This window comes from Pimephales promelas, chromosome 17 (genome assembly GCF_988280905.1).
Source record: "Pimephales promelas chromosome 17, fPimPro1.hap1.1, whole genome shotgun sequence".
NCBI lineage: Eukaryota > Metazoa > Chordata > Actinopteri > Cypriniformes > Leuciscidae > Pimephales > Pimephales promelas.
In genome coordinates this window covers 18,132,011-18,143,879 of record NC_142785.1, presented here as the reverse complement: position 1 = coordinate 18,143,879, position 11,869 = coordinate 18,132,011, and the positions used below count along the sequence as shown (strand labels likewise).

General features: G+C 36.5%; 1 protein-coding gene across 1 annotated transcript; it reads right to left on the bottom strand.

Annotated features, from left to right (window-relative positions):
- Nucleotides 1-8,055: 8,055 nt before the first annotated feature.
- On the bottom strand, nucleotides 8,056-11,508 carry desi1b (desumoylating isopeptidase 1b). Its single transcript, XM_039653275.2, has 6 exons — nucleotides 11,124-11,508; nucleotides 10,907-10,928; nucleotides 10,643-10,712; nucleotides 10,035-10,144; nucleotides 9,127-9,249; nucleotides 8,056-9,029 (listed from the first exon to the last, which is right to left on the bottom strand). The coding sequence occupies exons 1-6, from the start codon at nucleotides 11,209-11,211 to the stop codon at nucleotides 8,939-8,941; spliced, it is 504 nt and encodes a 167-aa protein (XP_039509209.1). The 5' UTR covers nucleotides 11,212-11,508; the 3' UTR covers nucleotides 8,056-8,938.
- Nucleotides 11,509-11,869: the final 361 nt, after the last annotated feature.

The following is an 11,869-nucleotide window of genomic DNA, read 5'->3' as shown; positions in this document are numbered from 1 at the left end:
CCAGGGCCACATGGAATTTTTTGCAGACATTTCGTTTGTAACTCTTTCTGCACTGATTTTTTTTTTTGAGAAAATATGTAGAATTCTGCAGAATTGGTATTATGTTACAGTACACTCTCAGAAAAAAGGTACGAAAGCTGTCACTGGGGCTGTACCTTTTCAAAAGGTACACTTTTGACTATTTTAGGTACTAATATGTACATTTTATGTGCTAATATGTACATTTTTGGTGCTAATGTGTACATTCTAGGTGCTAATATGTACATTTTAGGTCCTAATATGTACATTTCCGGTGCTCATGTGTACATTTCAGGTACTAATATGTACATTTTAAGTGTTGATATGTTCATTTTATGTGCTAATATGTACATTTTAAGTACTAATATTTACATTTTAAGTGTTGATATGTTCATTTTAGGTGCTGATATGTTCATTTTAGGTGCTAATATGTACATTTCAGGTACTAATATGTACATTTTAAGTGTTGATATGTACATTCTAGGTGCTAATATGTACATTTTAGGTACTAATATGTATATTTTAAGTGTTGATATGTACATTTTAGGTGCTAATATGTACCATTAAGGTACCAATATGCACCCTTAAGGTACAAAAGTGTACCTTTTGAAAAGGTACAGCCCCAGTGACAGCTTTTGTACCTTTTTTATGAGCGTGACAGGGAAGAATAGAGGCGAATATCTATTCTCAGGAGTTTTACTGAACAAACTCTCAAACAGTAAATCCAAACAGGGGGAAAAAAGATGACAATAATCCAGACTAGGAAGAAGACAATCCAAATGAGGAACAAAAACAGTTAATCAAAAACACACGTGGACAATGACAGACAACTGAAACACAAGGTTAGCCTATAAACTGGGTAAGAAGAGGCTAACAAAGAATAGGTGAGGGTAATGAATTGCTATGGTAAGAAACAAGGCAGCTAAAACAAAGACTGCATCTAAAACTGCTGACTTGCTTCATTACCTTATAGGCAATGTCTGTAGGCAGCGTTTGTGTACAAAGGTACCTCACTAAACAGACGTCTGTGGCAGAATAACAGTTTAATGATCAACATCAAAATAAAGCGAGCTTTAGTAAAAAAAACAACAACAACAACAACAAATATTTAATTGGTTAAAAACGTACATTTACACACAAACTGATCAGCAACCGCAACTTTCAGACGACATATTTCTTTTTCTAGAACTGTCAGCAGCGAAGGATACATTTGTGTTGCCTTCAAAAATGTATCAGATGAAGGTATCTCAGGAGACAGGAAGTAAAGTCAACATTGGATTCAGACGTGCCTTGATGCCTTTCTACCTTGGAATGTGTCCTGCTATAGTAGGGAGGTTAAGTGAAGTGCAAAGGGCCCCTTTGGTATGGAAGTACCTTAGGCCCATAGAAATAAATTTATCCTAAGGCACAAGTGAGATCACATTTTGTATCTTATATACGCACATTTTTAAAAAATGTCCACCGATCATATTTGAGAGGCCCATATCTTTGCTTCTGTTATAACTATAATGAAAAATTTGGCATCTATGTGTACATTTTTGTGGTCAAGTCCAATAAAATAGTTTCCAAGACTAAAAACAACGTTGTCCTTACCATGACAATCGGAGGTTAAGTATGCAATTTCTTAGTTAAAAAACGCGTGCCAAACACACAGTCCATTCACAACTTGTTCATTTCTTCGTTTAGGTCTGCGTTTAGGAGCATCTGCATTTGGTCATTTACGTCTCAAGGTAATTCAGAACTGTGTCACAGCTCTGGAGCCCTGGAAGGCGGTTGACTGGTATCAGAGAGGTGTAAACCTGGGGGTAATCTCAAAACTGAAAGTGGTTTCGCAGACGCCTCCAATTCGGGCTGGGGCGCCCTCTACAAGGGAAGAACGACTTCTGGTCTGTGGTCAAGCCAAGAAAAGAGCTTGCACATAAACTGTCTAGAGATGAAGGCCTTGCGGTTCTCCTTCCCCTTCTAAAGGGCCACCATATCCTTGTCCGCACAAACAACATGTTGGTGGTTTCCTACAGTACATAAATCGCCAGGGTGGTCTGAGGTGGTCACAGAACCTTAATGCACAGAATGCCTCCCTCCAGCAAAACCTTCTCTCGCTGAGAGTGACTCATGTGCCAGGCCATCTGAATGTGGATCGAGACAGGCGGTCCAGGGACAACGTTCCCCCAGGGGAATGGTTCCTCCACCCTCAGACAGTTTAGCTGCTGTGGGACACCTTTGGCACAGCGGAACTAGACCTCTTTCCATCTCGAGACAACGCTCAGTGTCCAATATGCTTCACAAAATACAAGGACGCGCTGGCCCATCACTGGCCCAGGCCCCTGCTCTATGCTTTCCCTCCGATCACGCTGTTACCACAGGCAATCAAGCATATCAGGGAGAACGGTCTCCGTTCTGGCCGAACCAAGTTTGGTTTCCGGAGCTTCAGCGCTTGGCTCCGTGGCCTGTCCCATTGAGGAGAGATCTACTCTCACTGGCCGGGGGTACAATTTGGCACCCACGACCCGAGCTTTGGGCTCTGCATGTGTGTGCCATCAACAGGTACCCATCAGTCTCCCCGACGGAGTGTTAAACACGATTACGCAAACTAGAGCCCCCTCTAGTAGACGGCTTTATGCTTCCAAGTGGTCCGTGTTCTCAGGCTGGTGCTCAGCTCACAACCTGGATCCACAAGATTGTGGGGTGTCGGAGGTTCTCTCCTTCCTACAGGAGCTCTTGGATAAGGGTAGATCCACATCCAGATCCACATCCACATCCGTCAGTTATATGACGACTTGGGATGAGACTGCGCTGATGTGGCGGCTATTGCTGCGTTTGTCAAACATTCGCATGGCCAGTGACTGGGTAGGAACAACCTTGTCGCAGCATTTTTAAGTTTTTCGGATGAAGCCAAACAGGAACAAACCAGATGAAGTGAGCACAGGGAGCAATGGAAACATAAAATACACTAAAATATACAAAATAAAAGTCCTGGACTGCAGAACACACAGAACACAGGGGAAATCATGATATGTAAACATAGCAAAAAAAATATTAAAAGGAGCTTAAGGCATAGACACACACACTTACTGAGAAAATTAAGGCATTATCAGATTAGTGGAAATGTTTGATAAATGATCACAAGGGGTGAATGAAGATGATACGAGCATACAAGTCAGGTGGAACACTTTATGACACTCTGATTTGCTGCAAAAACCGTTTTAAGATGGTTTGCTGGTTTAGTTTAGTCTCCCAGCCTGGTCAAACTGTTCTCCTATTTGGCTTTAGAAGGATTTTTGTGACATTTTGGAAGCATTTACTACACATTCATTGCAGTTACATTGTTTGATGATGACAGAAATTTTATTTTTGGGAGAACAATCATAAGGCTAAAATGATGTTGAATCTGAATAATCCCCCTAATTTAATACGTATCCTGAGCCAGAACTTTTTGCTCTGTGCATGGAAGATAAATGTGTCCTTTCAGAATACATTGCTCTCTGAATTGAACTCGGTGTTTGTGAGTGTTATGTGCATTTTCTATCTTGCCCTTTATTCATTCACTTAAGTGTTTCATTGAATCTCATTTTTCCTGTATGCAACAAGGACAGCATGCCATTTTACTTGTAAATCATTCGTAGTTGCTATTTTGTTTTGGGGTCAGACGTTAGATTCCTCTTTATCAAATATGAGCTGTCAACAGATAAAGGCTCTGATCGATGTTCTGATCAACTCACATCAGGGTCTCATTTTTCTTTATTTCTAAAATTTCTGTCGTTTTAGTTATTTATTCATATGTCATTGTCAGCCTTTCTCTATTTTATTTTTTGTAAAAGTATAAAAGACTGCAGTGCGAGTCTTCTGTGCTTAAAATTAATGCTGTCAGATGCAAGGTCTTGGATGAATTGCTGAAGCGTGAAATATAGCCTTGACAGTGCTGATATGGAGAAGTATTAGTATACAGCACTCTCTATATATTTAGTTATAAGATGGAGAATATATTATACAGTCTCTCCACTGAATGGAATTCGGAATATGAGATCAGACTAACAAAAAAGGAGAATATGATGAAGAAATGAAGCAATCCAGAAGTACGTGTATTGATGGGTCGAGCTAAATGGTTCGTAACCTAGACAGCATTTAATTTATATGGTTTTATTGTTACTTGTTTTTTAAATGAACATGAAATTATAACAGTGGTGTAGTATGAAATCGACATTGTAATTATATTCAGGGGTATATTATGTTTTTAAGCCTATTATGAGTCCGATGGCCAGATGAATTCACTTTTCACCTTGTTTTGGGGGAAAACTGATTTTGAGTTCTCAGTCCCGAAGATGAAAAGGACTATCCAGACTTTCATCAGCGACAGGTGCAAAGAAAACATATGTCCTGTGGGTGCATCAATGCAAACAGTATATGACTTGCACAGGTAGGTACCACTGATGTGGAGGCTAACACAGTCTCATCCCAAGACGTCATATAACTGACGTCTTGGGACGTCTTGACCATACGTCAACATCCGCCTTTTTAGGGTACCCTTAAACGTCGGTTAGATGACGGTCCCGGGCCGTCATACAACTGACGCTTTACCTTTAATGTCAGTTAGGTGACGGGGTATGTTTAGGTCTGGGTAGGGTTAGGATCTGATAACGTCATCTGACCGACGTTTAAGGGTACCCTAAAATGTGGATCTTCTTGACGTATGGTCAAAAGACGTCCCAAGACGAGGCATTATGTTCAGTTTGTACAAAAACATTTAATAGCATCAAGATGACATCTTTCCTGGGAAACAAGACAATGCAGGCCTCATTCTGCACATGATAAAACAGAGTGGTTTCTAGACACTCTTCATCGTACATTATTATTGAAATAATTGTAAATTGTATTACTGGTATTCCTATACATTGCGTTGAATCGGTAATGATATTAAAGAGAAGGAAAAAAGGAAATCAACCACATTCCCTTTCGTGAAAATCTCTGGTGTTTAAATGTCTCATAAACAGTCAGGTCTGTTTGAGGTCTCAGTAGACTCTCTGTCAAACTTGACCTTTTCCAAGTGAAAAGAGATGCAAATAGCCAGTCACTCCTCTGTGCTCAGTTCTTTATTATAGTAAATTGGTTTAGAAACACCTGGATCCATTGAGAAAACCTGCCACTCATCTCAGAATTTCAATAACATGATTTACTCACTCTCATTCCTTCCTTCCAAGCAAATAGGTTTCTTTTTTTAACCTACTTTTTGATGGGTCTAAAATCTTAGTATCGGTTCAGAAACAGGATGATTATAGCACTACGGGATTTTGCATCAGTAAGTTTAGCCTTACCCTGAAAGCAGATAATGTTTTAAATATCCAGAGGAATGAATGTGGGACTTCTATGCCAGGGGCTTCTTCTTTTCTCCCTGCGGTTTAAGAATTAAAGCAGTACAAAGGTTTTAAGGTTTAAAGGTTTTCAAACTGTTGAGTAATTTTTTATCTCCCAGTTAGAAATATGAACATCTTAAGCGTATTAGACAGGGGATTGAATTTGAATGAACTGTCTATTTCGTCCTCTCTCTAAATTAATTTTTACAATGGCTCATCATTTCAGTGACGTGAGATCTTGAACTTTTTTTATTTTTATTTACCGTACTTTTTAATCCTCTCAAACTCATCAAACACTCTTTACCTTGCTCAAGTGGTGCAAATATAGAATTGTATTTTTTAAAAGCAAAAATAAATCATAAAAAGGTACTGTAAGTGAAAATGCTAAAGTTGAGTTAGGTTAATTATTTGTATCGCAATCGTCAAGAAAAATCAGATTGAATAGCAACCATGGGATTTATCATCTGATATTAATCCACATGATTTTTCATCAAATGTTTTGTGAAAGCATCTGAAAACCTTACACTACAAAATAACTTTCATTCAATATTCATTTGAAACTATTATTGATATAATTAATATTATTGCAAAATAATTATAAAGTAAATTCTAATCTCTCAATTTATATTAAATCTTTAACCATATTTCATAGATTATTGGACAATGTTGAATGAGTCTATATTGCAGTCATTAGATTCTCGTCGTTTGATAAACTTAAGATTGAGCCACTGTAGTCACTTGGACTATTTTAACGATGTCTTTAATAACTTTTCGAGGCTAGCAAGTTCGATTCCTCAAGGCCAGCAAGTTCTATTCCTCAAGAAGCCTATGGACTAGTATGGAGGAGTGATCCCGCTCTCAGATTTAATCCAAAATATCTTTATTTGTGTTCCAAAGATGAACAGGGTTGGAAAAACATGAGGGTAAATACTAACAGAATTTTCATTTTTGGGTGAACAAACCCTTTAAAGGATATTCAACCCAAGCCATCAAACTTGCCGTCAGAGAACATGCAACTATATTAATAACACTAACACTCGTTTTTTTTGTTTTGTTTTTTAAATGTAAACCACAGACCAAGCTGCAGATGAAGACATCAACAGTCAGATTATGTTTAACCACCTACTGTACAGTTTAAGGCTTAAGTTTTATAAATGTGTTTTGTATGCTATAAACACACATTGTCAAATGTCTCTGCTCATCTCATGAGCATTGGAGTCAGTCTCACGCTCTCCCTTGCCCTACTCCCCTCTTATTTTAATGGGACTGAAAGTATTAGAAGTAAAATCTTTTTATCAGCTTGTGACAGTAATATTGGACGCGAGGATCACATCCCGAAAAGCTGCTGTGGTTAATTAGTGGCATGGCCCATGAAATCAAACGTCAGGGATTGTGTGAGCGAACACCAGAAGAAAACCATGTTAGTGCCAACGATACATGATATTAGAAATAAGAGTCTGTATCTGATTTGGTGGATTTACAAGACCAAAAAGCAGGAAAACTTTAAGCAAATAATTGGATATAGAGTACAAAGCTCTCTTTCTGTATTTTTAAAGACTGCCTGACTAATGACTAACATCAGCATATTTTCACTATGTATAAAGAACCTTTAAGATGATGATAGAAGATGTGAACAAGATGATGCAATTCAAATGCAACATTAAAAGTAGAGACTGTTGTACTTGTACAGTATATGTGTAAAGTTTTTTAGCTAATTGTAACTATGGACAACTTTTAATGTGTTGGCTCTGGAATCATTCATTTATCTTAGACGTTTATCTGAAACATTGCTTAAAGCTAGCCAAATAGATTTAAAATTCAAAACAATCATAAAGGATATTTTTAAATGACCTTGGAAACATTTACACCTGAAATTGTGAGTTTTGTTCACGTTTTTTGTTTTCAGGTCTTTTATTTTGAAGTTTAGTCAATGTCAAGTTTCCTGGTTTGTCCTCATGTGATCCTGTCATGTGATTCTTTGCTGTTTGCTATTTGTTCATTGTTTGATTATTCACATTGTTTGATTATTGTTTCTCATTAGTCCTTGCGTATAAATAGCCCTAATATTCCTATTGTCTCATCTAGCTTTTTTCCCTATAGACCATTTTGCAAGATGTAAACAACACTGGTCCAGAAGCACTTCCTGTTTCAGTTTTTTAACACTACATAAAAGCTGGGATAAAATACAACCAACAGAACATATAAAACTGAATCAAAAAGTGAAAAAAACATCTTTAAGATGTTTTCTTTACATGTGAAATAAAGAAAACAGTAACAAACTGAAACAGGAAGTGTTTCTGGACCAGTTTTGTTTACATCTTGCAAAACTGGTCTATAAACCACTGTTGGTGAGGGGTTTTTTTTCTCATGTTCAAGTTTAAGTTTTACGTGGGTTCACTTAAACTCGCCTCATAGTTTCATATTGTCTTTAATGTTTTTCAAACAGGGACACAATGATATTAAACTCATAAATACATAAATGCGGTTTTGAGGCAGAAAGGAATAAAGAGCTCATATATATTTACAGAACAACAGGAACACAGATACGTCAGACAGCACAACCTGAACTAAATGAAATAAATCATATTTTACTATGAATAATGAATGTTTACCATATATAAAATATCAAGTTAGAAATTAATCTAAAATTATGTTATTTTTTTAGCTTAAATTACTAATGGCGCTGTAATGCGTTTATGATTACACCGATTCTATGGACTTAGGAGAGTTTGACCATTTACAACCAGAGTAACATTTTTTTTTTAAATGACAGGAGTCAAAAACTTGAGAAATACAACATCCATTGCTGGTCATACTTGCACATTTTAAAAACACTCATTAGGTTTGTCACACTTATTGTGTTTCCTATAACACTGATCTCTTTAAACCATCTTGAGTGTATATTGTATATTTTCAAGGCATTCTAGGATTGGGAAGGTTTAGATTTACAAAACAAAGAATCAATAATCAGCAAAGTACAAAGGAAGTGACTGATTAAACATGTATGGAGGGACTGACTGGAAATGAGTAGTGCACATTATGACCTCTATTAACAGTAAAGAAGAATGAATTGTCTAATTTTCTATACATTCAACATCAATCAAAATAGCATATTTTTTAAAAATCAGTGACCTTATTCTCATCCTTTATTGCTTCTGAAGTTGCAGATCTTGTTGAGGTAGGACAGAGACACCTGCAGACCGATGAGGGGAATCCTACTAGAATTTGCTTTGGCACATTAAATCTATTTATATATTACTTGTAGTTTAATAAAATATAGATATATATTTTTGGTTTGGTTTTGTTGCCATCAGAGCTGTAAATGCTGTACTGAAAAGTCAACTATACAGACTAATAGGTGCATCTGTACGCATCAAAGATCACTGAAGGAAATGTTAAAAAGTTCAATAGACTGAAAAGTAGTCACATTATGAAAAGGCACTGAGCAGAAAAACTGGAAGACCTGCTGTTATATAAGAGCTATTTTTGTCTACACGATTCTCTTTATCTGAAAAGGCACTATGTGACTCTTTATAAATGTTGTAATAATACATTCCTAGATGCAGCCCAATCTACCTCTGGCCATATCCATTCATGCCATTGTTCCCCAATGGTGTGATAGTGACGGAATCTAGAAAAGGACGGAGCGCTTGTCCAAAAGGTCTATGGAAAAAAAAAAAAAACAGGTAATTCAATTCAGTTATTACATTTACTAGTGTCAATGAAATATTTAATTGCAAAGTTGTACGGGCAAACTTACGTAGCGAGCACCTCAGATGGGAGGTCAGTGATGTATGAGGGAATCTTTGATCCTGTTAAAAACTGTGAAATCTCAGCACTGAAGGTGTTGCAGTTGTGTTCAAAAAGGTGGTATTTTTCAGGCCTGTGGAAAGAAGAGGAAGAAGTACAGATTTACTTGTGTAAAGGGTGTCATTTCTGAGTCTGACACCCTTTACACATGTGCAAACAGAAAAGCAAAAAAACAAAACAAAAAAAGGTTTCTCAAACATGCCTGCCATATTTTCTCTCAATATTAAACAAGAAAAATATTTCTGAAAAAAATAAAATAAAAATAAAAAATACAGTTTCAACCATACTTGCAGTTTCCTGTAGGGAACCCTCATGTCACAATTCGATACATTTCACAATACTGAACTCATGATACGATATTATTGAGATACTCCAAAGACATAAGATAAAAAGTTAACAAAAAAATTAATGTTGATTAAAATGCTAAATTTGAGATTACATTGTTTGTGGGTGTAAATGAATAGGCTTGGACTTGGTGCTGATAACCCAAAGCACAAGGCAATAGTGACACTAGAATAAAAACATTCATGATTCTGAAGCTGAAGAGAGAATTATTTTAGATGAATATGCTTTCACTGTGTCACTGAATAGATATATTTAAAATAATGTATAGGCCACTTTCTACTGGTAACATAAGACATTTAGCATTATCGGGACCCACAAATATTCCCCCATTGCATTATTATATATTATATTCAACATTATATATAGTAGTTTAATGTGGTACTGAGTCTATATTTTTTCTTTATTTTTATTTTGGGTTAACTATCCACGATACATATTATTGCAGTTTTGTATTGTGATATATTCCCTAGTTTCCTGTTTAATGCAAAAATAAAAAATAAAAAAAATACTGACCTGTAAGTAGACTCCCTGAGAGAAGACAGATATTCCAGAAAGAGGTCCCGGGGAACTTCGGTGTCTCCAAGGTTCACTGTGGAATCGGGCACGCCTAGAATAGTACCACCCTGAAACATGAGAGTATTTCTTAATTATGATGGGTTAAATCCCTGTTGTGTTTTTAATGTCTCCAAATATAACGTAGCCTTCAACTTGCAGATTTCTTAAAGTTGGCATGAAACTGAATTTGTGATAGTCTTTTCTTCCCTATTGTGTGAAGTCAACAAGATTTCTCAAACAAGAAAAAAGTTAAGACTTAATTTTGTCCATTAGGAATTGATTAGTTCGTTGGATTGTGGTTCGATATTACTAACTGCTGTGATCTCATGTGTGTGACAGGTTGTCCCGCCCCCAAACTGACGAGAACACGTCATTGCAAAGAGGGAGGGGACGTTTTGATAAAAGATTATGAGGGCACATGAATTAAAAAAAATATATATATAATGACGATCGACAGACAACTCATTTAAAATATTCCATAGAAAATACGAATTTCTATTTTAATTTCATGGCGACTTTAAGAAATGAACTGTAGTCTAATGCATAAAGATCCAATCATTTCTTACCGGATAGCAGCTTGTGATGCCTCCTCCTCCAAAGAAAAACTCTTCCCCATAAGCCACTATTGATGTGTGCCTTCATTAAGTTACCAAAGAACAATATACATTCAAATAAAGACTGTTTACTTATTTATAAAATTATAAGAAGAAAAAAATCAAACCCTGAGCATTTTCACTAATGGTCTCAGACCTTTGGACCGCAATGTTTATCTAATTCTGCTCCCTGATAATAAGCAAGTTTATAGAGTTTTAAAAAGGTTAAATACTCACCATATTCCTTCAACTTGCTTTCCTGTCAGTTTAGATAAAGAATTGTTGTCAGTATTTCTTAACATATTTTCTAAAGGTGGCCTTAAATAAGGTATATTTGATTTACCATGTAACTTAGTATAAAATATATGAAAAAATATTGGTCATAAACAAAAACAATCTCAACACAAAAACTAGAAACATCACCAAACATCCTCCGGCCATCTGAAGAACTCACCTAACATCATGGGACTCAGCTGACGGGCCAGTCCTTTTGACAGGTCATAAATGTACAAATTTACGTTGTAAGAACTTCCATCAGCCATCGCGACGACTTTAGACAAACGTGTGTTTACTAACAAAAACCCAATGCTACTGCTAGCAAACTGAAACTTAGTTTTGCTCACTCCGTACTAGAAAAACAAGACTTCGCTGTTTTGCTGGCTCAAATTCCCATCATCGCATTAAACATTCACACAACGAACGCATTCGTGTTGAGTTTAAATTATTTTAAGAGAATATTGAACAGGTCCGACGCAGCATTCAAAGGCAGCTTTGTCACAGAGTGACTAAGGATATTTTGATGCCGGTTGTGACAAATTTGCTTGTTCATTGGAGACCCGACCAATGGCAGCAGAGATACTGCCAAACATCTGTAATAACCTCCAAAACGCTAGATGGCAAACTAAAACACGCACGACTGCTAATGCTCACAACTGAATCAACCGGAATCAACTAGTCAGTTTCGCGAATCGGTTCGTTTGAACAGTTGTTTTCAATTAAAGCAGTCCAAAATGCCGGTAGAGCAATTTTCTATGTCATAAAATCACATCTCGTCGTTATAAACATGCGCTTGCTACAACGTTTCAGTAAAAAAAAAACATATATGGCACATTTTGCTGTTTATTGCCAATTTTCGATTACATTTTATGCGGGGTTTTATTCTAAATTAGCTCGTGAACAAACTGTTCAGTTGGTTCAGAA

Bases quoted from the DNA above. Each gene is read 5' to 3' on its own strand.
- desi1b (XM_039653275.2), bottom strand. From the start codon at position 11,211: ATGGCTGATGGAAGTTCTTACAACGTAAATTTGTACATTTATGACCTG. The intron at 10,929-11,123 runs GTGAGTTCTTCA...CTAAACTGACAG, and splicing joins GCTGAGTCCCATGATGTTAG to GAAAGCAAGTTGAAGGAATA. The intron at 10,713-10,906 runs GTGAGTATTTAA...AACTTAATGAAG, and splicing joins AAGCAAGTTGAAGGAATATG to GCACACATCAATAGTGGCTT.